Genomic DNA, 25,047 nt, shown 5'->3' with positions numbered 1-25,047 from the left:
CCTCACCTGCACATATATATCCCCCCTCTGTCCTGTCCCCTCTGCCCTTCCCCTGAAATGGCCCTCTGTAGCTGTCATCCCAGAGCAGGGCGCATGTCCCTCCCTCTTTTGAACTCTTTTTGGTTGTCCATTCTATGTGAGTAGGCTTGGGGCCAGCACCCTATCTCAGAGATGCCAAAATGAGGCTAGTTCTGGGAGAGCTAGCAGGTGGGCTCAGCCAGAGGAGCAGTGCTGCTCAGGTCAAGTACTCAACCATGTAGGCCCAGCCCTGGGGTAGAACAGGAGCTGGGCCTTCATGCTTCCTACAGCTCCCCCTGCAGAAGGCTTTTGCTTTAAAGCTGTTTTTAGGGCTTCAGGCTCCTTCTGTGCCTGCCCAATCTGGTTGAATGGGTTGGGTGAATGTGAAGGCTCCCCAAGGACCATGGACACAGGGGAGGTAGGCTGGTTATCACTGCATAACTAGGAACAGATGAGGCAGGGCAAAGGGCTAGTCCCTCTTTTGCTCCCATCTTCCCTCAGTGTTCACTGTCTCCAGTGGTGGGAGACCAGAAGACTTGTCAGCCCTGTGCTGTGACCTCCCAGAGCCTCTGCTAACTCTCCGGGCTGCAGCTCCCTGGATGGGGCCCTATCTTTCAAGGCAGGGCTAGTCTGAGGAGCAGGCATTTTAGTAAGCAACCAATGAGCTGGCTCTGGCTGCCTGTTAATGTGGTTAGGTTCCTTGATTGGGTCCAGAGGGAAATAGGCTGGAAGAAGCCTGGCTGTAAACACTGCTTGCTCCAGTGTGTTGGGGTGGCTCTGAGGGTGTGTGACCTGGTCTCTCCTATCCTCCCCTGGTGGCACTGGCGTCTCTCCCAGCCCTTGGTCGGCTGTCCCCATTGGTACTAAAGATGAGCATGACTCTGCTGTCTGGCTCTTTTCAGAGGCACTCTGCCCAAGGGGCCCAGTCAGGGACCATCTGTCTGTCACCCACCACCAAAATAAAGCTGAAGGGTGAAGGCCTGTGCTCTGGTCAGTTCTGCTCTGGGATGCAATGAGGTCCCACACTTGACAGCTTGCAGCCCCAGCATCATAGGACTTGGTCGGTGAATCCAGAGCCACCTGGTGAACTGCAGTGGGTCTTCTCTACATTCCACATGGGCAGGCGGGGGGAAGAGGGAGGCTGGGCCTTCTGGGACACTGAGTGGGCCTGTGCTAGAGGCCAGCATTTCTGTCCGGCTCTGGCCCTCACACTGGCTAGCCCTCCTGGGTGTGGCCCAGTGCACAAGCTGAACTGCTAGGAAACATGAAATAAAACAGGGAGGAACGAGGCAAGGAGCCCGGAGTTGGACACACTGGTACCAGGGGTTACAAACAGTAAGAAACACTTTTATTTTACTTTACAACATATAAATAGCTTGGGTCAAATCTGTGCTTTCTGGCAGCTGGGCATCCAATCCACGCCCCTGCAGGCACCTGCCTTCCTTCACATTGCACTGTTCACTGGGTGGCTTTGGCCCTGGGCCCGGTGGTTACAGGCTGGAAGAATAGGGCCAGGCAGCCCAGTCCCACACACCCTCTCATCATGCAGCGGCCTGTGCCTGTCATCTGCTGGGGTTGCGGCTGGTGTGGAAGGACCGCTCCTCAGGGGTCAGGCCAGCAAAGAAGGGGTGCAGCAGGGCCTCCGCCAGTGTGATGCGCTGGGCAGGGTCAAACTCCAGCATCCTCCTCATCAGGTCAAACAGCTGCACGTGCTCCGGGGAGTCCTGGAGCATGTAGCTCTGCTCAGGGACATAAGGCGCCTCAGTGTGGTGGTAGGCAGGGGCGTGGGGAGCCTTGCTGCAAGGGCTGGGGCGGCACTGACGCCTCCTGGAGGACTACGGCTGCCCTCCTGGACAGTGAGCGGCTCCTGTCTTTTCACGCCTGGGAGCATTTTGCTTTGGACTTGAAAGGCTACTGGGGTGTCTTGCTGACTTGCTGCCTCTACCCCCACATGCAAAGTCCTTATAGGTGGTAGAGATCACCTGCAATATTCACTGTCCATGCACCAAATGCAGTTGGCAGAGGCTTCCTGGCCATATTTAGGTCTTCCCTCCCCCTCACCTCAGTCCTGCCCAGTTCTTCCCACAATTGAAAGAAGGGGCAGGAGGCAGCAGGGTCTTTGACAGTTGGCTCTTCTGGTATTCCCCAATTATATTCTTAGCCCCCCTGTTGGGAAGGGGTAGGGCTAAGAGCTGGAGCAAGGGCCGCCTGTCTGTGTAAGCCCAGTGCCTGGGGTTTCCTTGGCATGAGTTGAGCTGGGGGAAGCCAGAAACTGACCTTCAGTGGTTTGCAGTTCTCCTTCACATAGCGGCCATCAGAGCTGTTCTCATCCCAAACCAGGCCCCCTTTGTAGAAATACTTCTGCTTCCTGAAGAGGGAGGGAAGGAGGCAGTCAGTCGTGGGTGAGGGTGGCAGAGAATCCTGGGGTGACCCCACAGGGCAGGAAGGTCTGAGAGGCAGGACTGTCAGGCTACTCGGAGGGGCATGCAGGGAAGGCAAGGAGCCATGGGATGTTCTGCAGGCACCATGTAGCAGCTTGTTGGCTCCAGGCTCCTTACCTGGTACGGTGGATCATGTGTGACGGGATGGGCCCAAGGATTTTCTCCATCATTACCAAATGCTCTCGGTTTTCATGGGTCTATAGAAGGTCACAGAGCAAGCGGTGGTCAGCATGAGCCTGAGCCCCTCAGGGAGGATGAGGAACAAAAAGGACGGGTGTCTTCCCAGCCTCTGACTTTATGGTAGCCTGTCACCCTTTGGCAGGGATAAGTCCATGTTCCTCACTCACTCCTTGGAATGAAACCCACCCAACCCATCTCCATATCCCACTGACGCTGAGTCCCCTGCCTTGAACACTCACTCCTCCAGCCCCAACCCTCCACCCCGGACAGCTGAGCATCAGACCCGAGTGCTCCAGCTACCCTAACCCCTGAGCAGCTACAGCCCACAGGAGCGCTCTCACAGCATGTGGACGGTGGGCCTTGGAAGGCCTGCCAACACTGGTGGCAGGGCAGTGTGGGAGGGCTGTACCTGGAAGAGCGTGAAGCCCCGGTAGTACTCGAAGAGGATGCAGCCAATGCTCCAGACATCACAGGGCTGTGCCCAACCCAGCTCTGAAAGCCAAAGTGGAGACTTGGTAAGACTCAGCTCTTCTCCCAGCCTAAAGGGCACAGGGCAGCTGCTACCTGGTTGGCAAGACTCTTGCCCAAACCTCAGGACAAGTCCCTTTCTCACCCTGGCCATGCTAAAACCATGGTGACTCGTGACAGTGGCCCTGGGTGGTAGACATGCACATCACCACCTTCACTTATTCCCCCCAGCACAGCCCACGCCACCTGGGTTGGGTGCTATGCAGCCACTCACCAAGGATCACCTCAGGTGGGCGGTAATGGCGTGTAGCCACGATGGTTGTGTGGTGCTCGTGGTCAAAGGTAGCACTGCCAAAGTCAGCCACTCGGATGCTGGTGTTCTTCACGGACTTCTCCTCACAGCTCTGAGGAGGAGAGCCACATCAGGACTGTCCTGGAGGCAACTCTGCGCCAGAATGGGGCTTCACCCTCTCCCCACCAATACCTTGTGCTCATTGTAGAGCGTCTCAAAATCGGAATTCACAAACAGGATATTTTCTGGCTTCAAGTCTGTGTGTGTCAGTTGGTTCTCATGTAGAACTGGAGAGGCAGGAGAGGAGGGAAACAGGCTCAGAACCTGGATTTCTCTGGCTCTATCCTCCAAAGCCGGCCAGCCAGAGACCCTCCCTCACACCATAACCTCAGCAGTGAGCGGAGCACGGGCACCACTAGCCTTTGTACTGGTTCCCTCTCCAAGGTTCTCTGTACTGGGGGCCTTGGAGGGTTCAGATGCTTAGATGACAGGGTGGGTGAGACTTCCAATCCAAAACAACTTCCCCTTCTCTGTAGGGCCAGGCATCCTGTCTTGGCAAAGCTGCAGCACTAGCCCTAGGCGGTCCCCTCTCCTCAACACCAACTACAGAATTCCCAGAGTCCAGGGGGGAAAAGAAAATGCAGGTCCCCATATTCATAAATTAAGATTGTCAAGCTGGTGCCCCAGAGCATTAAGCTATACACTGCCCGGGAAGCCCGCCCTGACTCTGCATCCCTAGCCCTAGGCAGGGCATCTACCTTTTCCCCCCAATCCGTCCCACCAATGGTGGTGCTGTTCTCGTCACTTCCTGGCTCCCATCTAGCACCCAACACCCTCACAGCAGGGTAGCCTACCTCTTCCCAATGCAGGCCCTCCTTCACCAGTGTCAGCATGTACCTGGCTCTGGGCCCTCACAGAGCTGCTCGCCCTGCTTGGCGTGCTCTTGACCATCCCTCATCTACAGACCCTGCTCCAGGTCTGCCTACCTCCTCTCCCAGGAGCCTGCTGTCCCGCTCCAACCACTGCAACCTGCAGTGCAGAGCATGGGCACCAAATACACTCTTAAAGGCAGGCAAGTAGGACATGGTAGACAGAGGGTATCGTGTGGGCAGGAGTGTGGGTGGGTTCTCCCAGTCACTTGGACCATTTCCTCTTCCCCAGGAAGGTGGGAATGGAATTAGTAGCTAGGAAAATTCTAGAGCAGCTCGCTCATTTTTCTTCCCAAGTGCTTGCAGGCAGAGGCTGGCTGTGAAGGCCCCTGGAGGAGACAGCAGCTTCCATCAGTTAAAGAGGCCCTCGCTTGTCTCAGGCTCAGTAGAATGGTCAGCTGTGTGCTGAGGGAACGGGGTAGGCTAGGCCATCCCACGCTCAATGTGAGGTGGACACTTACATCTGAGGGCATGGCAGAGCTGGTAGGCCATGTGCCGGACATGTGGTAGGGGGTAAGGCTGGAAGTTGTTCTCCTTCAGGAACTCAAAGGTATTCTTGCCCAGGAGCTCGAAGGCGATGCACATGTGACCGTGGAAGTTGAACCAATCAGACATCAAGACACACAAGCTGGGGAGAAGGATGGATGGAGCTCAGCTGGGGGCCTGGCTACCCCACCCCCTCCCGCAAATGAAGTCCCTACTCAGCCTCCAGGCCACTAGGTCACACACCACCATGCAGACACACATGAAGAGAGAAAATCAGTTAACAGCAAGCCCATCTATTCACCAGGTATCACCTGAGCAAGGAAGGACTGAACTTCCTGCTGTGGAGGGGGTGGGGTGGGGGGCATTTTGGTCTGAGGTCTCCTGCTTCTCCAAGAAAGATGGAATGATGCCAGGAGCCTCCACAGGACTAGCAGTGCCTGTCTCCACCTCCTCCGTGGACATTCCTGAGTGCAGCATCTGTGTGGCAAGGGTGGCTCTCTGGGTGTCTGACTGTGTGAGCCCAAACAGCTTCCGGTTTGTCCTAATGCCCAGCACACCCAGTGAAGCCCCTCGTCCACACGGACCTCTGGACTCGGAACTGGTTGTGGTGGGACTTGGACTGAAATCCAGAAGCTCCTGCCAGCAGACACACTTGCCCAGCCCCGGCTCTGCATGTATGGAGCAGGTATGGTGCCTGCCAGGTGAGAGAACACTACTGCTCAGCTTCAGGGCCCCGGGAATTAGGGACTGGAGAGGATGCTGTCCCCAGAGAAAGCTTTTTTACCATTCCTTGCTGACACTCACAACTTGTTCTCCTTGTCCTTCTCCTTGATTTTTTTGAGAACATTGATTTCCAGTCGGGCGGCCTCCCGGTACTTGCCCACATTGCGGATGATCTTCAGGGCAACCTGGGACTTCCCTCTGGCACCAGGAAGGAAGCAGAGGTTCTCAAGAGAAGCTGCCAGAGCTCCCCCCCACCCTTGAACCCACCCAACAACTCCTGGCAGACACCCTTGGACTCCAGCTGGGAGAAGAGCAGATACTTGACACCAGCCTGTCCCATGCAGCAGACCTCTACCCTCCTGACAGTAAACTCCGTTGGCATCTACACCAGCCTTAGGCTTTCCTGGTGTCAGCTATCTGCCAGCTCCCAGGGGAAGAGTGGGCAGAGTAGAGGCCTATCCCCCTGACCAATACTAGGCCCAGAGATCACTCAGTAATAATCCAGCTGTAGGCTAGTCAGCTCTAAGCCCTGCCAGGCTGTCCCCACACAGAATCCTCTTGTGGCACCTTTTGACTTTCCTGATCACATCTGCAAGTCTGGGCAATCAATTTGCCCTGGGGCGGAGTTCCAGGATGGAGTGAAGACCTGGCAAGGGGTCAGGTTGCCAGGAGTAGGGGCCTCTCAGGAAGCCAAGGGCTGCTCCCTTTACAACTCCCCTTTCAGGCCCGCCTGCCTGCCTGCCTACCAACCACAGAAATTATAAGAGACGAGTGCCAGAAACCCCTGTTCAGTGTCCAGAGAGGATTTTAACAGTTCTGCTCTGTACTTCCCCCAGCGCATCTCCACCCCCATAGGTCACTTGTAGTAAGACCCCGAAGCTGGAAATAACAGAGTTTGGGCTAGGTGGGGAATGAGCGAGCAGCTCTGGCCTGCAAGGTGTCGCCTCTGAGGCTTCAGGAGGGGAGGCAGCCCTTATGCCTAAGGTAAGGCCCACAACCCTTGGAGGGAAAGCATCTTCCAGAGAATGCCCTGCTTTCTTCTCCTAGCCCATTTTTATCAGCTTCTCAGGACAGGGAAAGACCTCCGAGGAAAGGTCAGCAGCCTCCTCCTAGAGCAGGCTCCCAGCCTCTGCACAGGAATGCATCACTTCCACCAGCAGTGTCAGGGCTGGAAGCTCAAGGACGAGGCCCCTCTGCTGAGCTGAATTCTGTGGGACCCCACAGGTTGACTCCCTCTGAATGCCCAAGTTCAGTGCCTGTCCCTTAGTGACTCCAGAGCTTTCCCTCAAGTTACTCAGAGTGGCATAGCCCAGAGAGCTCAGGTGCCCCATGTGTCACAGCATTCAGATCTGCCATCTCTCTGGTCACAGTACAATCTCCCTGTCCCTGTGCTCACTGGTCTCAACCTTAACCTCTGGGGTCCAAGGGGTGTTTAAATGGGAACTAGAAGCCCAGGGAGGCTTCCTCTCAGTCACTGTCACAGCTTTATCCTGTGGCCGGCTGGATTGCTGGATCTAACTGTCCTCTACAAGTGACCCTCTGACATGGGAACACTGCAGGACAGTGGTGCCTGCCCCACCACAGCCAGTGAGTGTGGGCATACCTTGCTCAACTGCGACTGCTGGGATAAATGCTTTGTAGCTTAAGCACCAAACCTACTAGAAGCCAGTAAGGTGGGGAGGCAGTGGCTCCCAGGAGGTGGCCTCCCAGCCTAAAGTGGAGGCAAGGGTTCTGGTCTTGAGGAATGGCATTCCATGATCCAACCTGGGAGAGCACAGTGCCCCCAGCATCACCCAACATACACCCTGAAGGGGCCCATCCTCAACCCTAGACACACTTGAGAAGGCAGCACTTGCTTGGTGAGAAAGCCTAGGGTCTTATATCTCTCAACTGGGACCTATATAGCCTCAGCTGGAGCTCAACATACTTTGGCTGGGCTCAGCAGTACTCTGTACCCACTCCCAAGCTCTAGCCTTGGCCCTGAAAGTGACCACAGGAAGCTGGCCCACACCAGAGGGGCCAGGGCATTGGCTCTGTTCTGCTATCCACCACCGCCACCTTGGGGAAGTGGGGGAATTGGGCAGGCCATTTGCTAGCCAGCAATTCTTGTGTGGGCATGCTACATGCCTGTGTAACCCAGCGGTTTCTCCCTATTTCAGGGGGTCAACAAAACCCCAACATGTGCAGGTCAGAATTCTGTTTTGGTGCTTCCCTTCAAAAAGAAAAAGGTTAAACTCTAACTGCCATCACCTTCAAGAACCTCAGGCCAACTCATCCCAGAAAGCTCACTCACCTGGCATGGTCCAAGCACTCCACCACCTTGCCAAAGGTGCCTTCGCCTAGGTTCCCAACAATCTCATCTAGGAGAGAAAAGACGCAGGGCGTGAGGGTCTGGAGGGCAGAGACAGGGGCAGCAGCTTCTCCAAGGTCACAGCATTCAAATTCTCAAAAACAAAAAAGGTTTCTCTCTCACTGCTACACTCTTAAAAACAGAAGTTGCTAGCGTCTGTGTCATTCAGGCAATTACTGGTGGCCCCACTAAGGCACCACGCGCATTAGCGGCCCCTCCGGGCAGGAGAGGTCTGGTCTAACAAGGGGTAGAAAGTAGAGAGGTAAAGTTTTACGAAAGGTGGCTGTACATCGCTCTTGGAGCCAATCGCCGATCCGGCACACCAGGTGGCCCTCCTTGTCATCTTCCACACTTCGGCTGCTGCGCTTACTGCTCTGTTGGCTTCTCTGCATGCACCGCCCCCCGAAACGCCATCCGACCAATCGCATGGTAGGCGGTTCCGATTGACAGATTGAGGTGTCAGTCAAAGGCAGAGGTGGAGACGGTGAGGAGCCGGTGGGTTGGTTGGTTGGATTTTCCAGATCCCAGCATTTCATAAGGCACACAGCATATATAACGATAGGGATATTGCAAGGGACACGTCAAGACACAAACTGACTTCAAAAACAGAAAAGTAAAAACAGCTACAGGTATGTAAAGAAAACTCGGACATTATCTAAGAGAAGGGCGACGCAAACGCTCAGAAAGACGACCAGCCTCTGCAGCTGAGGGGCCGGGCCACGCAGAGAGCCACAGCCCTGACACCCTTGTCCACCGAGTGTCCCCCTCCCGGGCCCTCCCAGGACGCTTCGGCCGCAGTGAAGACGCAGTGAAAACGGCGCAAGAATGTGGCTGTCCAGCCTGAGTCCGATCCTCCGGCGGTCAGAGGCACTCTGGCTTCAGGGCAGAATGCTCAGTCTGTCTTTGCCTCTGTTTTGCCCACGCAGCCCTGCACATATTCGACAGCTGCCACTCAGAGCCAAGCTGCTACCAGCCCCTAGAAGGCATCTGTGGCCATACTTAACACCACCACCAGCAACCGGCTTCCATCAGCATCCTCTGTGCCACTAGCCTGCCTCAAGCAGGGAAGGAGCAGCCTGGGACTCTCTGGGCTGGTCAAACCCCAGGCCTCCTACCACAATGGCCTACACAGCCACAAGCCAGCTCCTGCTCTGGCTCTGACCCCCATTACTCACAGGCCAGACCCATCCTGAACCTCATGACAACAGAAGGCGCCAAAAGAGAAGCAGAGCCACAGATCTGCACAGCCCCCCTGTGGTAGTGTGTGGCAGTGTGCAGAGAGGCCACCAGGCCACGATGCGTGCCCACAGTCAACCTGCAACCCATTGCCACTCAAAAAAATCACCAGAGAGCTCAGCAAAGAAGATGCCTGGCCCCTCCATTGGTTCTGCAACTACTCCTCAGGGGCCTCACAGCTGGTGAGACGGAGGGAGGGAGAGTGGGAGGGAGGGAGAGAGGGAGGGTGGGTGGGTAGAGGGGGGGGGGAAGAGACAACAGCACATGACCTCAAAGACACACACGGGCTCTCCTCCGAGTGAGTGCAGTGCGGGCTCCTGGTCTCAGCAGGACTTACACAACCTTGGGTACCTGGAATACTGCCAAGCTGCTCTTGGCATGTGGCCTGCAACTAGTCAAGGCCTGAGGCTGTAGGCCTTGTCATTTCTTTACATGTGTCATCACAGTCAGCTCACCCCTCGTCTGCAGAGGGCATGGCTGGAGGTCAGAAGGGATGCTCCCTTTCTGAGCTGACTGATAAAAAGACCTTCCCATACCTGCGGGCACCACAGCCTCCAGGCCTTTGGGCAGGGGTGTGGAGGTAAGACTGTGGAAGTGTTAATCCACACCAGAGTACATGGTAAGGTGTGAAGGCAATCTCTGGATGGGAAGGACCAGGACATACAGCTACAAACCACATGCCAGTAACCCTTTTAGGATCCCTAAGATCATGTCCCTGTCACCTGCACCCATGCAGCCTGTGCCTGGGGCAGTGTGGAAATACAGACAGGCTGTGGGCCAGCCAGCGCCGGAACCAGAGTCCCTATAGCTGACACTGCCAGTGGGCCAGAAGATAGAAGCTGGGCCCTTTGCTCAGCCCTGTACCTAAACCAGACAACACACACACACACGCACACTAAATGCACATGCGCAGGGTTAATGGTACTCACCCAGACCAGCCAACATGAGAGAAGGCTACAGACAGATGAGGCCTGGAGCCCCAGCCAGCACACTCTGGCCCCCACTCACCGAGGAGGCGCTGCTACAAGACCTGGTGCGGCGTCTGTGGCAGTGGCGGGCGTGTCTGCGGGGCCGGCACAGCTCCCTGTCCCGTGACCGCCGCCGATGATGAGAACGTGAAGATCCATAGCAGTCCTCGCCAAAGGATGGGCTTCGCTCCTCACACCGGTATGTGTCACTGTCACGGCGCTCCCGGTATCGCCTCTGGTAGGGCAGGCGGTCATGGCTGCCAAGATGGAGATGGGGACAATGGTCAGACAGAGCTCTTCCTTCCACTAGCCAGACAAGAGGCATATGGTGAGGACCCTGCAAATGGCTCACAAGGATAGCCTGTCAGAGCAGAGGCACCCAGATGTGGGGGAGAGAAAGGGTATATATGAAGTCCAACCTCAGGACCCTGGCTACAGCATGCCCCCAGTGTGCCACAGGAGGCAGGGCCCTGAGGAAGGTTAGCGTGATGGGGGGCCTCTAAGGGTACCAATTAGAGCAGGGGTCCCCAAACTTTTTACACAGGGGGCCAGTTCACTGTCTCTCAGACCATTGGAGGGCCAGACTATAAAAAAAACTATGAACAAATCCCTATGCACACTGCACATATCTTATTTTAAAGTAATAAAACAAAACAGGAACAAATACAATATTTAAAGTAAAGAAACAAGTAAATTTAAATCAATAAACTGACCAGTATTTCAATGGGAACTACGGGCCTGCTTTTGGCTAATGAGATGGTCAATGTCCGGTTCCATATTTGTCACTGCTAGATGTAACAAGTGATGTGACGTGCTTCCGGAGCCATGAGGCGTGCATCCCACATCACTGGAAGTAGTACTGTATGTGAGTGATGCCATGCTTTGCGTCTCTCACTGACCACCAATGAAAGTGGTACCCCTTCTGGAAGTGCAGCGGGGGCCGGATAAATGGCCTCAGGGGGCCGCATGTGGCCCGCGGGCCATAGTTTGGGGACCCCTGAATTAGAGCTTCCTGTGGCCCACTGAGCCTGCAATTTTGGTCTGGGGCTGGAGAAGACCAGGGACCAGCATCTGTTGTTATGTTTCTAATCCTCACTGAGGAAGGCTCAGAGGTTAGCAGAACAGATGCTAACCTAGAAAATGGGGAGTTTGCTGGGAAAAAGGAAGACTCAAGGACAGAGAAAGCAGGGGTGGCAAGGATGGGAGCAAACAGAGGCCAGGGAATGCAGGTGAGATAGGGGAGGAACCCAAAGAGGATGGGGTAGTGATCTAGGTGCAGTCAAGCAGAGGCAACAGTCAGTCGAAGGAACACAGGGCTGCCACAAGCCTCCAGACTGTTCCTAGCTCAGCCAAGGGAAGGAGCCCTTCCTTTTGACCCAGTTTCCTCTCACCTTCTGGACCGAGATCTCCGGGTTGGAGGCTCCCTTCGAGATGGGTATCGCAGTCTCCCTTCGTGCTCCCGACTGTAAGACCTCCTTCTCTTCCATCGGTAGCTCAGGTATGGGTCTGGCTCAGGGGAGCGGTATCGCTTACAGTGATGCATCTAGGCCACGAAAATGGACAGCCCTGCTAAACATGCAGCCAGCCACCTCCAGCCATCTGGGTGTCTGAGCAGCCTAGGTACTCCTGAAGAAGAGGCCCACTGTTCCATCTGGGGGGCCCATTGTTCCATCTGGGGGTAGCCCCTCCCAGGGGTTTATGAAGTGAAGAACTCTGAGGTCACACTGGCCAAAGAGCAAACAATAGGTACACCCTCCTCTGCCGGTGAACCAACAAACAGCTGCCTTTCCAGCACAGCCTGGTGGCTTGAGCACTCTTGGAACCAGGCGAGCCAGGACAAGTGCTGAGGCGGGGCCCAGGGAGGGGCTGGTGAGCCCCATTACAGAAGACTAATAGGTAGCAAAAAGGAGACCCCCACTTGTGTTCAATTTACTCCTGCCTATCTGTGGTCCTATAAAGCACCTACTCTGTCTAGTCAGAGGCCAGAGTCAGATGGTTGTTGGCAGGGCGCCAACATACAGGAGCCAAGGGGAAAAAGCTCAGGTTAAAAAGCCTGGTTGCGCCTGACCAGGTGGTGGTGCAGTGGATAGAGCATCAGACTGGGATGCGGAAGACCCAGGTTCGAGACCCCGAGGTCGCCAGCTTGAGCATGGGCTCATCTGGTTTGAGCAAAGCTCACCAGCTTGAGCCCAAGGTCGCAGGCTCGAGCAAGGGGTCACTCAATCTGTTGTGCCCCCAACCTGGCCAAGGTACATATGAGAAAGTAGTCAATGAACAACTAAGGTGCCTCAAAGAAGAATTGATGCTTCTCATCCCTCTTCCTTCCTGCTGCCTGTCTGTCTCTGTCCCTCTCTCTGACTCTCTCTTTCTCTGTCACAAAAATTAATTAATCCAAAAAAAGCCTGGTTGCTTGTGGAGGCCCTGAACTCAAGGGAGCAAGAACCAGAGTTGCATGAGGAGCTACAGGCAGAGATGTGAAGACCAGCTCTTGGACAAAAAGGTGCAGAGAGCCTTACAAACATTCCTTAGCCCACCTGAAGGTCTGGTCCAACAGATAAGGGGGTCTAGCCCACCCTTGCTGGTCCACACTTGGGGGCAGCACCAGTAAAGATGCTAGGGTCAGAGCATCCAAGTATATTGCTCAATGCCCACTGAGCATCCTCAGACCATCTCGGTGCCATGCTGGGCAGTACCTCATCTCATGGTACCCAACAGTACCATGCCTGTCCCTCCTTTCAGATCCTCTGCTCCAGTGCCTGCCTCTCTTCTGTGCCCATCACAGGCGGGTGTGCTCAGAAAGGCATGCCAAGAGGGCCCACCTCACTATCCCTGTTCAGCGGGGAGTTATATCTGCTACATGAAACTGCCACCAGCTGAGAAAGATGTGAAGCCAGCTAGCTCCCTGTTCCACCCACATCCAAAAGACCCTGACATTGCTTGCCAGAGACCATGGCCACCCCTGCACCCAGCCCTTCCCTTGGCCATAGCCAACCCCTCATGGTGATCAGTCTGGGTTCCTAAGCAAGCACAGTTTGACACACCCTCTGAAGCTGCCCCAGCTCACAAGAAGGGTCTGTTAGGAGAAGAGGAAAATGGAATGGCTCCTCTCAGAGGGGCAGGGCAGTGAGGCGTATCTGACAAAATCCTGAAAATTTCTCTGCGATCCTAAGAGTCACTGCCTCAATCATCCCACTAGCAGGTGCCTTGGCTACCTGGGAGTCCAGGCCCAGCAATCCTTGCAGGTAAACACTACATGAAATCATCCTCAAGGACCTGGACTGCTGTTCTATGTTGACGATCAGCTGACCGGCGTTTCACTGTTTTCCCGATATTACCCTGGGTCAGGTGACCAAGTTACAACTTGAAGGCCGCATCTCGCATCTCACTAAGTAATGCACAAGGTGCACCAATGGCCAGGACAGTAGCCCTCCCATCCTCACTGGGCAGACAAAGCACCAGAGCTGAAGGACATGCCAGGGATCCTCCAGGACCTGGAAGGTTCTGAAGTCAGCACATGTTCATGGCAGAGAAAAGAAAGAGCAGCTTCAGTCACAGGGAGTAAGTCTCAACCCTGACACGTCCACTCTAGCCATGTGCCTTCAGACTTGTTATCAAAGGACTCTGAGCCCTGTCCATGTAAGCTCAGCTGGGTAGTGTCCTCATGTGCCAAGGTTGCGGGTTCAATCCCCGCGCAGGGCACACACAGAAACATGATGTTTCTCCCTCTTTCTCTCTCTTCCTCCCTAAAAATACATAAATTAAAAATAAACATTTTAAACCACCCTGACCTTCAGCTTCCCCTTGGACAAGGAGACAGTACTCTCACCGGGTTCTGTGTCACTCCTTCACTAACATGCCCCAGCACTGGCCTTAGGTCACATAGCAAATATGTGGCCACAAGACGGCCTGAAAGCAGCTTATATTTAACATTAAAAAGGTTCCTGGTGTTGCCTCCGAGTCTGTGTTAAACGCCTTAAGGGTATTAAGGACAGAAAAGTCTCTTCCAAAGAACTGTGGGGAAGAGCACTCTGGGTAGAAAACCCCGAATCCCAGGGCTGGCCTCTGACCCAGCCACCCTTCACCACCCCTGGAAATGAGGTGACAGCCCAAAGTCAGCTTGACAAAGGAGCGATGACTAACTGAAGCAGCTCACACAAGGCACCCACAGAGGATATACCCTCTCCTTTCGCACTTACCAGGCCTCCAGGTGCTGGGCCCACCTGGTGCCCTCATCACTGTCCCAGCCGGGGCTCTGGGGCCCCGCAACCTGGTGGTTTAAGGAAGTTAAGGGCACATTATGCCCAAGAGAACTCCGCTCTATACAAAGAAGAGAAAGGTGGCGTGAAGGAAAGCGGGGAGGGTGCCAGCTTCCTCTGGGCACAGCGGAGCCGGCTCGCACCGGCGGCTCCTGGTCAGGGAGGCGCTGCCAGGAGCTGCCAGCAGGTCGCGGCCGCCCCACAGCCCCGGGTTATTTTTGGCTGACGCGGTTCTGTCACTGCACTCTCCAACCTGACCCCTCGCGAGCCGCCGCCGGGTGCAGCGCTGCTCCGTGTCAAGGGCATAGAAGGGGAGGCTGGAAGGCCGCCGGCTCCACCTCGGCGGTCCCTACCCCGGCTCCGCACCGAGCGCCGCCCTGGAACTAGGGAGACCTAGGGCCGGGCGGCCCAGCGCTCGTCCCGTCAGCCCGGCCCGGCCCCTTCCCCGAGCTGGAGCAGCTCCACAAGAACAACAAAACCCGCGGACCTGCAGGCCTCGCTCGCGGCCCTTCCGGACGCCCCGGGCCCGGGAGAGCTCAGAGCTTAGGGCGGGGGGCGCCTAGGCAACACCTTCCTGGGCCGGAACCAAACTACTGGCCGCGAGGAGTGGAAGAGGCTGCGGACGAGCCCGAGCGGGGGCCGGGGAAGCCGCGTAAGCGACCACTCCTCAGGCAGCGCAGGGCCGAACCCCTGCAGGGGCCTCAGGGGCCGTCCCGGCTCGACTCCGACACCGCGGATGGAGAGGTTGGGGTCTTCGGTGACCGCCACCGGGGAAGAAGCGGCGGGTCGGGGCCGAGGGAGAGGAAGACGGGAAACAGGTCGACACCGGCCCAGGAGCCCGGCTCTGGCGCGCCCACCCGCCGACTCACCGCGCCTCCGCGGGCCCGAGACCGTACTCACCGTCTCCCAGGCTCCGGCTGCGGCTAGGCCCCACTTCCCGTTTCAGGCACCTCTTCCGCTTCCGGCCTCCGCCCGCGGCGGCCCGCCCCTCCCGCGAAGCCGCGGTGGCCTGCCCCAGCGCGGCGGCCCAGCCGCTCTAGCTCCTCGCTCGAAGGCTCTGGAGGACCCACCTTCTTCGTCTTGGTCGGCACGGCCTCTGTAGAGGCTGGTTTGGGGAGAGCCTAGGGGGACGTCCCCGGCCCGCCCCTCTACGTGTCGCGGCGCACGTAGGTCCCCAGGACGCGCGGTATGCGTGCGTCCCCGACCGGCGGGCGCTGGGGGCGGAGAGGCGGAGCCACGACCTGCCCGGAAGGCTTGGTCCGCTCGGCCGCCCCAATCCCGACGGCACCCGCCAGCCACTTCCTGCGTGCGGGGAAGAGGGCATTGTTACGCCGTCGCGAAGACCCGGTGAGCCCCGAGGCTCAGGAAGGCGCTCGCGACTCGCGCTCACGTGAAAGACACCACATTCTCTTTGGGAGTGGAAGCGTTGAAGGCACGCCCAGTGCCCGGGGGGCGCGGAGCAGTTTGTGGGAAATCGCCCGGGAATCCCGGGGCGGGACGCTGGGGAAGAGGCTCGCCTTCTTAGAGAGCGCCGCGGCAAGCGTGCAGCCCTGTGTCCCGGGTACCCGCGCCCTGCCGCAGTCAGGCCCCACTGCCCTGCGCTTGGTCGGGTGGTTTCACATTGCCCCACTTTTCGGAAGAAAACACCCGAGGTCGGGCCCTTGGCGAGACCTCGCGGTCCGTGAGCATGCACGCCCCGTGACTCTCGCTGGCGTCGTTCAGCCAAGCGGACGGGAGGGCCCCCTAATTGTCCCACGCCACGCTTGAGAGGTACCGCGCCGCTGGGGTACAGGGGGTTTCTCCGGCTCCGCCCACACCACGCCCCGTCCCAATAGCGGCTGGGTACACCCCTTTCCGAGGCTCAGTCTCCCTGTCCCCGCCCAGGGGTAGCGAGGTCCCTCTAGTCCTAGGTCTCTGGCTCTTTCTTAAACTGGGGTTCGACGGCGTGGCTTGAGGGGATGCCCAAATCTTTGTTAGCTCCACTATTTACACCCGAGGTAAACAACCGAAGTGAAAACGGGATGCTAGGGGTGCCGGCCAAGCTCATCCCCAGGCCTGTCCTCACTTGTGGGTGGGGCAGCGCAAGTCGATGAACCGCCACCACCCCCAGCCCTCCCCCAGGACTCCTGGGGAGGGGCCGCTAGCCCAGGCTTCCCTGGCAGGCAATTTATATTTAGCAATAAAGGTTCTGTTTATAGTTAGCAAAAAGGTTGTGTCAGAAAAACAAAAGAAATAACAAAAACGGGATGCGTTAAGGCATCTGCTACTCCCCTGCCAACCAGTTGCATGTCCCCCACCCCCACCCCCAGAATAGAGATTCCGGAGCCTCTCTAAGTGCGTAGTGGATGACGGAGCCCAGATGTCCCACCCCTAGATTTTTATTTCTTTATTTTTGCATTTTTCAAAGCTGGAAACGGGGAGGCAGTCAGACTCCCGCATGCGTCCAACGGGGATCCAACCGGCACGCCCACCAGGGGGTGATGCTCTTCCCATCTGGGGCGTTGCTCTGTTGCATCCAGAGCCATTCTAGTGCCTGAGGCAGAGGCCACAGAACCATCCTCAGCACCCGGGCCATCTTTGCTCCTATGAAGCCTTGGCTGCGGGAAGAGAGAGACAGAGAGGAAGGAGAGGGGGAGGGGTGGAGAAGCAGATGGGCGCTTCTCCTGTGTGCCCTGGGTGGGAATCGAACCCGGGACTCCTGCACGCCAGGCCGACGCTCTACCACTGAGCCAACCGGCCAGGGCCTCCACCCCTAGATTCTTGTCTGTACCCAATCTTTGGCCTGAGGCCGCAGCCACACCACTGGAGTTTTATCTCAGGGTTTCAACCACTCAGACGAGGTGGGAGGATTCTGTGGTGTCACCACCTCCCACCGCTTCGTGTTGCCATGGTTTCCATGGCTCCTGGAAGCCTGGACCGGTCCGTAGCTGAGGGCAGAGGCACTCCTAGAGGCTCCTGTCCCCAGCCTTGCCCCAGGCGCTAGGTTCTGAGAGGTAAGCCGTGTTTTATTTTTGTACCATCGGGAACCCAGGAGTCCTTGCCTCCTACTAACAAAGCAGCTCTTTTCCTGAAGTAGAATAGGAGCGATCTATCTCCAAGCTCCCTCACCAACATCTACTACTGTACAGCTGTTGTGCCTGAGATTCTACCATTAGAGCTTTTATTCTTTTGTGTCTTTATTCCTAAAAGAACTCACACCTACAAGAAAGGCTGGGAGGAGACCCCTGGATTGAGTGTAGCTGCAGGAGGTGCTGGTGCCAGGCCTGCAGGGCCAGGAGCACAGCTGGGATGGGAACAGGAGAGCCTTCATGGGGGTAGCTGAGACCCCTTCCTGCAGGAGCAGCTGCTGATGCTCACCCAGGTGGGTCAAGCAGCTGGCAGGGTCAGCCCCCCAGGAAACCCAGGGCACCAACTGAGCCCGGCTGTGCCCACCTGTGCCAGGGGTAGAAAAGCAGAGGAGCCTGGGCCCTGTCCTTAGGGATTTCCGAAGTTGTGTGAGGGGCTCTAGGATACTATGGAGTGGGAGTGCCCAGGACACCATGGTAAAGAATGACCAGGAGGGACCGATTGGAGCAGGGCTTCCACACTGCACAGCTCCAGCAAGCATCATTCACATTGTAGTCCACTGAAAACAGCGCCCTCTGGTGACGTGCAGCTAGGTATACTGTTCGACCTTAAATCATTTGGTTCAGACTTGAAGCATGAATTTTGGGGAAGCCTCGGTGTGCTAGGGTGGTCAGAGAAGGCCTCCTGGAAGGACTGAATCCCAGAGAATGAGTAGATCAGGGGCTCTGAGAAGAGGGGACTGCCTAGGTAAAGGATAGCTTGAGCAGAGATTCCAGGAAGGTGAGCCCCATAGCCCTGGTGGGGGAGAGCAGATGGGGTTGCAGGGACACATGCAGGCCTTGGAGGCAGTGCACCCGGCTGCCAAGGGAGAAGTGGGTGCCGCTAGCAGTGCTATGGGTGGCCCCTAGTCAGGAGGCCTGCTAAGTGGCTGCTCGGGCCCACCCCTCAGAGTGTCCAAACTAGGCTGAGGTGGGTGTCCTGCTCTCACACTGGATGAGGTGGCCCTGCAGGCATGAGGTGGGCTGGCCACTGTCCCCAAATCCCTTCCCTTGGTATTAGCAGCACCAGTTGCCACAGTTTAGCTTTTTATGATCAGGAACATGTGAGAAATCTCCACTACATATGGCTGAGCCCCTCCTGCTGGTCCAGGGGGGATGTGAAATAATCTTAGCTACCGGGCTTGTGTCAAGATACTATGGAGTGGAAGTGCCCAGGACAGAGCATTCTCTGTGCATGGAGCCATGAAAGAAGCATCTCTGCCCAGTCCCCATCCCAACCAACAAGCCATAGTGAGGACATCCATACAACTTGAAAATAAATCATTGGAAATGAGGCAGGGCAACCTAGGGTCCATGTTGTGTCCAGACTGCTCCATTCCTTCTAGCAGGCTCACAGAAGGTACCCATGCACTCAGGAGTTTCATGAGAAGGTGGCTGAATACTGGAGGGCAGATGGGAGAGGTGACTAGCACCAGGTGGCAGTTGCTTGAAATTTAAAGAGGAGGAACTGCTGACTCCAGAAACAAGCTTGGCTTCCCCAGGTGGGTGCTCCTATTCCCCCTCTCTCCCTACAGCCCCCCCTCCTCATTGCCTTCCCCATTACCCTGTCTTTTCTAATGCAAGCCAACTAGTTTCCCCCCTTTGCCTCTTCCTCATATGCTCCATCATTTATTCACTGAGCATCTACTAGGCTGGCCCTCTTCTGTGCATACAACAGGTCAGGCCACACTTTATCCCAAGCTTATGGTTTGGGGCCACACAATCATTGAGCTAGCAAGTACAATTTAATGTGCCTGATGAGGGGAGAGGCAGTATGAGGGGCGACAGGAAGGTCCTCCCCACATTGATGGTTTCTGGGCCTCTGAACCTTAATGATGAACAGGAGCATCTTCTAAGAGTGAAGGCACAAACGGCATTTTACCCAGTTAAGAGCATGTGCAAAGGCACAGAGAGGGCAGTCATGGAGGTGAGATGTAAATAGTCCTTGAACCAAATGAGAATTAGAGTGGGTGAGGGTGTTACTGTGAAATGTGGGACAGAGGCCAGAGCAAGGGTTTGGGTGTCCTAGGCCCTACCCACCTAACTTGAATTCCATCTTGGTGCCTGCCTCTCCTGGCAAGTGTCCTCTCCTAGTCTCCTGGGCAAATATACGTTTGTAAGGCAGACACATGGACACACACACCAGGATGCACCATCTGACACCCAGAGGTACAGACACAGACATCAAGGAGATGGCTTGGAGTCACGGGGATGTAGTTATAGGGAGCCAGGATGGGATGGTGCTCTGCCACCAGAACCCCCTGAGGGAACCAATCTGTTGATCTGGCTGGAAGGGAAGGGGGAGGTCTCAGCAGCAGTGTATAGCTGACCTTGGGTCTCACAAAAGGTGACATCAGGGTCAAACTGGGGCCTTGGAGAAGGCTGTTAGCCCCTCAAGGAAGCCTGCAACTACACATTTGTACAGAAACAAAATCTGTTTTTATCTGTTTCTCAAATCAGACACTTCAGGATAGGAGGTTGTCTCCTAGGGATCTGGAGGGTTTCTGTTCTTTTTAATTTTTATTTTTTTACAGAGAGAGAGAGAGAGAGAGAGAGAGTCAGAGAGAGGGATAGACAGGGATAGGCAGACAGGAACGAAGAGATGAGAAGCAATTAGTTTTTCGTTGTGCATTGCAACACCTGAGTTGTTCATTGATTGCTTTCTCATATGTGCCTTGACCGTGGGCCTTCAGCAGATCGAGTAACCCCTTGCTTGAGCCAGCGACCTTGGGCTCAAGCTGGTGAGCTTTTGCTCAAACCAGATGAGCCCGCACTCAATCTGGCGACCTCGGGGTCTTGAACCTGGGTCTTCTGCATCCCAGTCCGATGCTCTATCCACTGCGCCACCGCCTGGTCAGGCGGTTTCTGTTCTTTATAGGCTGTGCACACTAGTCAGGTCAGAGGCCTGCAGTGAACAATGTCGGTGAGAAGGCAGGTACACAGTGACCTACGGCTGGGTCCTCTAGGCATTCAAACTCCTGGAGGCAGTTGGTACCCATGCAAACAACAACCAAAATCAACAACTTGGGCCCCAACTCTAGGGCCTTCCAGCCTATTGCCCCTTAGGAATTACCCATGTCATTTCTCTCATCCCTGGGGAGGCCCATGCAGGACTCATATTCTGTGAGTGTTTGCTTCCAGGCCCTGGGCCTGTCCAGAGACAGTGACCTAGAACTTGAGCCTGGGTCATGGGCAGGTGTCCAACGGGGTGCAGCTGATGGGCTACACTCACAGCAGGGAGCGGAGCTCAGAGATGGGACAGCAGCTGGATGGGGTTTGGATGCTACATCAACATCTGGCTGGTGGGAGGTGAGGCGGGGGGCTCCCAGAGCCTCTGGCATGCTCTGCCTCCAGTCCCATCCCCAGGCTCCTTCCACCCTAACTCTGTCTGAACCTCTACCTTAGTCTGTCTTCCTCATCATTCCCAGGATTCTATGGTCTTCACTGTCCTCAAATTAGTGGTTCAGACTGTGGGCTCCAGGAAGGGGTCTGGGGGACTGAGTAAAAAAGGTAAAGGAAGTAAGAAGTACAAACTGCCCCTTATGTAAATGGTCACAGGGATGTAAAGTACAGCATAGTGAATATAGTCAATAATACCGTAATAACTATGTTTCTTGCCAGGTGGAGACTAGACTTACCAGGGAGATCACTTCATAAGGTACATAAATGTCTAATCTCTATGCTGTACACCAAAAACTAATATAATACTATATGTCAGGGGTCAGGAAACTTTTTGGCTAAGAGAGCCATGAACGCCACATATTTTAAAATGTAATTCCGTGAGAGCCATACAACGACCCGTGTACATTATGCATTATCCAATAAAAATGTGGTGTTGTCCCAGAGGACAGCTGTGATTGGCTCCAGCCACCCGCAACCATGAACATGAGCGGTAGGAAATGAATGGATTGTAATACATGATAATGTTTTATATTTTTAACTTTATTATTTTTTTTATTAAAGATTTGCGAGCCAGATGCAGCCATCAAAAGAGCCACATCTGGCCTGACCTGTGGTGGCGCAGTGGATAAGGCATCGACCTGGAACAGAGGTTGCCAGTTCGAAACCCTGGGCTTGCCTGGTCAAGGCACATATGGGAGTTGATGCTTCCTGCTCCTCCCTCCTTCTCTCTCTCTCTCTCCTCTCTAAAATGAATAAATAAAAGAAAAAGATTTTGGCCCTGGCCGGTTGGCTCAGTGGTAGAGCGTCGGCCTGGCATGCAGAAGTCCCGGGTTCGATTCCTGGCCAAGAGCACACAGGAGAAGCGCCCATCTGCTTCTCCACCCCTCCCCCTCTCCTTCCTCTCTGTCTCTCTCTTCCCCTCCCGCAGCCAAGGCTCCATTGGAGCAAAGATGGCCCGGGCGCTGGGGATGGCTCCTTGGCCTCTGCCCCAGGCACTAGAGTGGCTCTGGTCGGGACAGAGCAACGCCCCGGAGGGGCAGAGCATCGCCCCCTGGTGGGCAGAGCGTCGCCCCCTGGTGGGCGTGCCGGGTGGATCCCGGTTGGGCGCATGTGGGAGTCTGTCTGACTGTCTCTCCCGGTTTCTAGCTTCAGAAAAATACAAAAAAAAAAAAAAAAAAGTTAAAAAAAAAGCCACATCTGGCTCGCGAGCCATAGGTTCCCGACCCCTGCTATATGTCAACTGTAATTGAAAAATAAGTTTATAAAAGGAAAACACACACACACAATAGGATTAGGAGCCTGAATACTGGGCTTAAATCTTGGCTCCACATTATACCAGCTGCGTGACCTTGGGCAAGTTACTCAACCTCTCTGGGGCTCATCTGTTAAAAACAAAAATGAGTACAGTAACAGTTTCCCTCCCCCATCAGCTGGCTGTGAGGGTGAAATTCAATGAGCTTGTAACAGGCTCAGTGCCATCCCAGACACAAGGCAGGCAGTCATGAAACATCACCTACTACTTTACATAACTCACGCTGCCACAGGCATGACTGCTGCAAGGTGAATGTCCCCTTCTAAATCAGGATCCCTTTGGGGCCAGAGAGCTGCCACACCCTCTGCATTCATTTTCTAGAGCTTCTACAACCAACTACCACAAAGTGGGTGCCTTACACAGAAATAGTTCTGGAGACAGAGTCTTAAGATCAAGGTGTTGGCAACATTGGTTCCTTCTGAGGCTGTGAGGGAGAATCCGTCCTGCCCCTACCCCAGCTTCTGGTGGTCACTGGTCGACTTGGACGTTCTCTGGCTTGTAGATGCATCCCCCCAATCTCTGCCTTCATGTTCACAAGGTTCTCCCCCTGGGTGCATGTTTTTGTGGCCAAACTTCCCCTTTGTATAAGAACATCAGTTATATTGGATTAGGAGCCCCATTACCTCATTTTATCTTGATCACCCCTGTTAAGACCCTAATCTTCAAATAAAGTCTCAGTCTAAGGCACTGGGGGTTAGAACATAAAGGTATCTTTTTTTTGGGGGGGGGGACATAGTTCAAACCATAACAGCCTCCCAGTTCGCTTCTTGCCAGGTGGGTTAGGTGTCACCCGGCATCTCAATTTTCCCCTCATTTAATCCCAGGACCCTGACACGGCTGCAGAGACTGGCCCAGACACAGGCTGAGCTCTAGAAAGTCTGGGAATGTGATGAGAACCTGGGGCTCAGCTGGCAGTTTGGGAGCCAACCCCGGATGGTGCCCAGCCCCACCCTTCTCTGTGCCTCTGCCAGGCCTGAAAACCCAGGAGGGGCCCACAGCACACCCTCGCGCCTGTCTCTGGTTGTACACTGTGGCAGCTTATCTCCCCTCCCCTGACTCAGTCCATCAAGTCCCTCACAAGCCCTCACTGCCCGCCAGGGAGGTCTTAGGCCCTGGAATTTCTCACTGACTCTCTGCCCTGCCCCCAAGATGGCAGAGAGCCACGCTGAGAAGTTGAGGCCAGAGCGGCAGCTGAAGAAGACAGAACAGGAGCTGGTGGAATGGTGACGACGGAGGGGGCACGTGGGAAAAACCCCACTTCCCTCACAAAGATGCTCACCAGGCTCCGCCTCTTTCCCCTTTGAGGCAGGTGGGAGCGGCATTTGAAGACCAGTTCTGTGTTCCTGCGAGCACGACCGGGCCTGGAGCTTGCTATCCCTCCTGGTTTGCCTTCTCCCTTTGGAGGAGACACAGAGAAGAGGCAGGAAAACGTATGGTTGGGTGATTAAGGCTTTGAACTTTTCAGAATGAGTTCTCATTCCCTTGTGCCTCGGATCACCTACAGTCCCCATTTTACGGGCTGGAAAACTAGCCAGAAACGGGAATCTTCTTTCCTAGGTCACACAGCAAAATAGCAGCTAAGACCCCTGGCCTCCGAACCTGTCCCAGACGTTTTTTCTTATTTCACACTGCCTGCCCTGAGCTTGTTGACATGATTGTTTTCCTAGCCAGCGGCAAGGCCGGCTTAGGGTGGACGTCCCCCTGGAGGTCACCTGGACATGACATTTTTCTTTTTCTGAATCTTCCTCCCCACCCTGCTGTGTGTTTCCTAACCACTCCAGAACTCTGCCACGCCCCTAGAGCCTTACAGCCTGAGCGGAAGCAGAGTTCTACAGGGGGAACTTGATGGCAGGGTGGAGGGACAGGACTTCTCTGGAATCCTTTCCGTCTTGTGCCCTACCTGTTGAGCCCACCTGAGCCGCTAGGCCCCTTCCTGGGATCACTGGGCTTGGGACGGGACACATACGACGTGGGAACTGCTGAAGGCGCTGGATACCGGGGACAGCAGATGCAGCCAATATTTCCCAGCAAGTAAGACTGGGATGGGGTCTCCTGCACCGAGAAGACATGGACTTGACCTTGACTTGACCTTTGGGATAGTCATCGACCCGACGCCTCTGGGTGCGGAAGCCTTCCAGACGCCAGCCCCACCCTCGCTGTCCGTGGCTCCCCACACAGCCTGGGGTCCCAGAGTAAATCCCTCTCCTGCATGATTGGGTCCTTCGCCAGGGAAACATGCCCAGCGGGCTGCACACCAGACGCTCCTCTCCTGGAAGACCCCTCCACACTTGCTCTCTGACCGGCCACAGAGGCCCGCCACACCCCCCTCGGCCTTTTGGTCTGTCCTGTGTCCCAGCTGTCCCGGGTCTGTACCTCCCTGCCTCCAAGCGCAGCGATGTTCCCGTGCTTCCCAGTCCTGCTACCTTGTTTGGTCCCTCTCCCCTACCCTCCAATGGTGACTCCGAACCTTCTCTGGCCAGAAGCCCAAGCCACCAGCTACCCGTTTCTTCTGGACAGAGAGCCGCGTGCGGGTTTCATCCGGACTTAGACGCCGCACGCCGGTGGGCGGGGCGCAGCTGCGCTCCGGCTCCCGCCCCGCCCTCGCCCCATTGGTTGCAACGCGGCACGTGGGCTACCCCGGCCAATCAGGTGGGCGTTACTGGCGCGCGGTGGGGCGGTGAGCTACAGGTAGCTCTAGTTGTGAGCGTAGTTGTGAGCGGCGAGGCAGAGCCGGGTCTGCCGCGACCAAACACTCCCTTGCTCCCTTCTTTTTTTCTTTTTTTTTTTACCCCCTGTATTTTTCTGAAGCCGGAAACGGGGAGAGACAGTCAGACAGACTCCTGCATGCACCCGACCGGGATCCACCCGGCACGCCCACCAGG

General features: G+C 55.7%; 1 protein-coding gene and 1 long non-coding RNA gene across 3 annotated transcripts; both read right to left on the bottom strand.

Moving 5' to 3' along the window:
- Nucleotides 1-510: 510 nt before the first annotated feature.
- On the bottom strand, nucleotides 511-15,926 carry CLK3 (CDC like kinase 3). Its single transcript, XM_066342728.1, is given in 16 exon segments — nucleotides 511-1,757; nucleotides 2,296-2,386; nucleotides 2,577-2,656; nucleotides 3,049-3,131; nucleotides 3,382-3,511; nucleotides 3,592-3,686; nucleotides 4,790-4,956; nucleotides 5,619-5,735; nucleotides 7,831-7,897; nucleotides 8,177-8,273; nucleotides 10,132-10,348; nucleotides 11,483-11,634; nucleotides 15,248-15,333; nucleotides 15,336-15,466; nucleotides 15,468-15,523; nucleotides 15,525-15,926. Coding segments are annotated over 16 exon segments (1,893 nt in total). The 5' UTR covers nucleotides 15,672-15,926; the 3' UTR covers nucleotides 511-1,580.
- Nucleotides 15,927-15,935: 9 nt separating this feature from the next.
- Nucleotides 15,936-24,837, bottom strand: LOC136376593 (uncharacterized). Of its 2 annotated transcripts, XR_010746206.1 has the most exons (4): nucleotides 24,633-24,837; nucleotides 24,066-24,217; nucleotides 23,445-23,561; nucleotides 15,936-16,944 (listed from the first exon to the last, which is right to left on the bottom strand). It is a non-coding gene; the product is annotated as an uncharacterized lncRNA (long non-coding RNA). The 2 variants fall into 2 exon arrangements; XR_010746207.1 differs by lacking the exon at nucleotides 24,066-24,217.
- Between the last annotated feature and the right edge of the window lie 210 nt (nucleotides 24,838-25,047).

This window comes from Saccopteryx leptura, chromosome 6, assembly GCF_036850995.1.
Source record: "Saccopteryx leptura isolate mSacLep1 chromosome 6, mSacLep1_pri_phased_curated, whole genome shotgun sequence".
Taxonomy (NCBI): Eukaryota; Metazoa; Chordata; class Mammalia; order Chiroptera; family Emballonuridae; genus Saccopteryx; species Saccopteryx leptura.
This window is presented reverse-complemented; position numbering and strand designations above follow the sequence as displayed.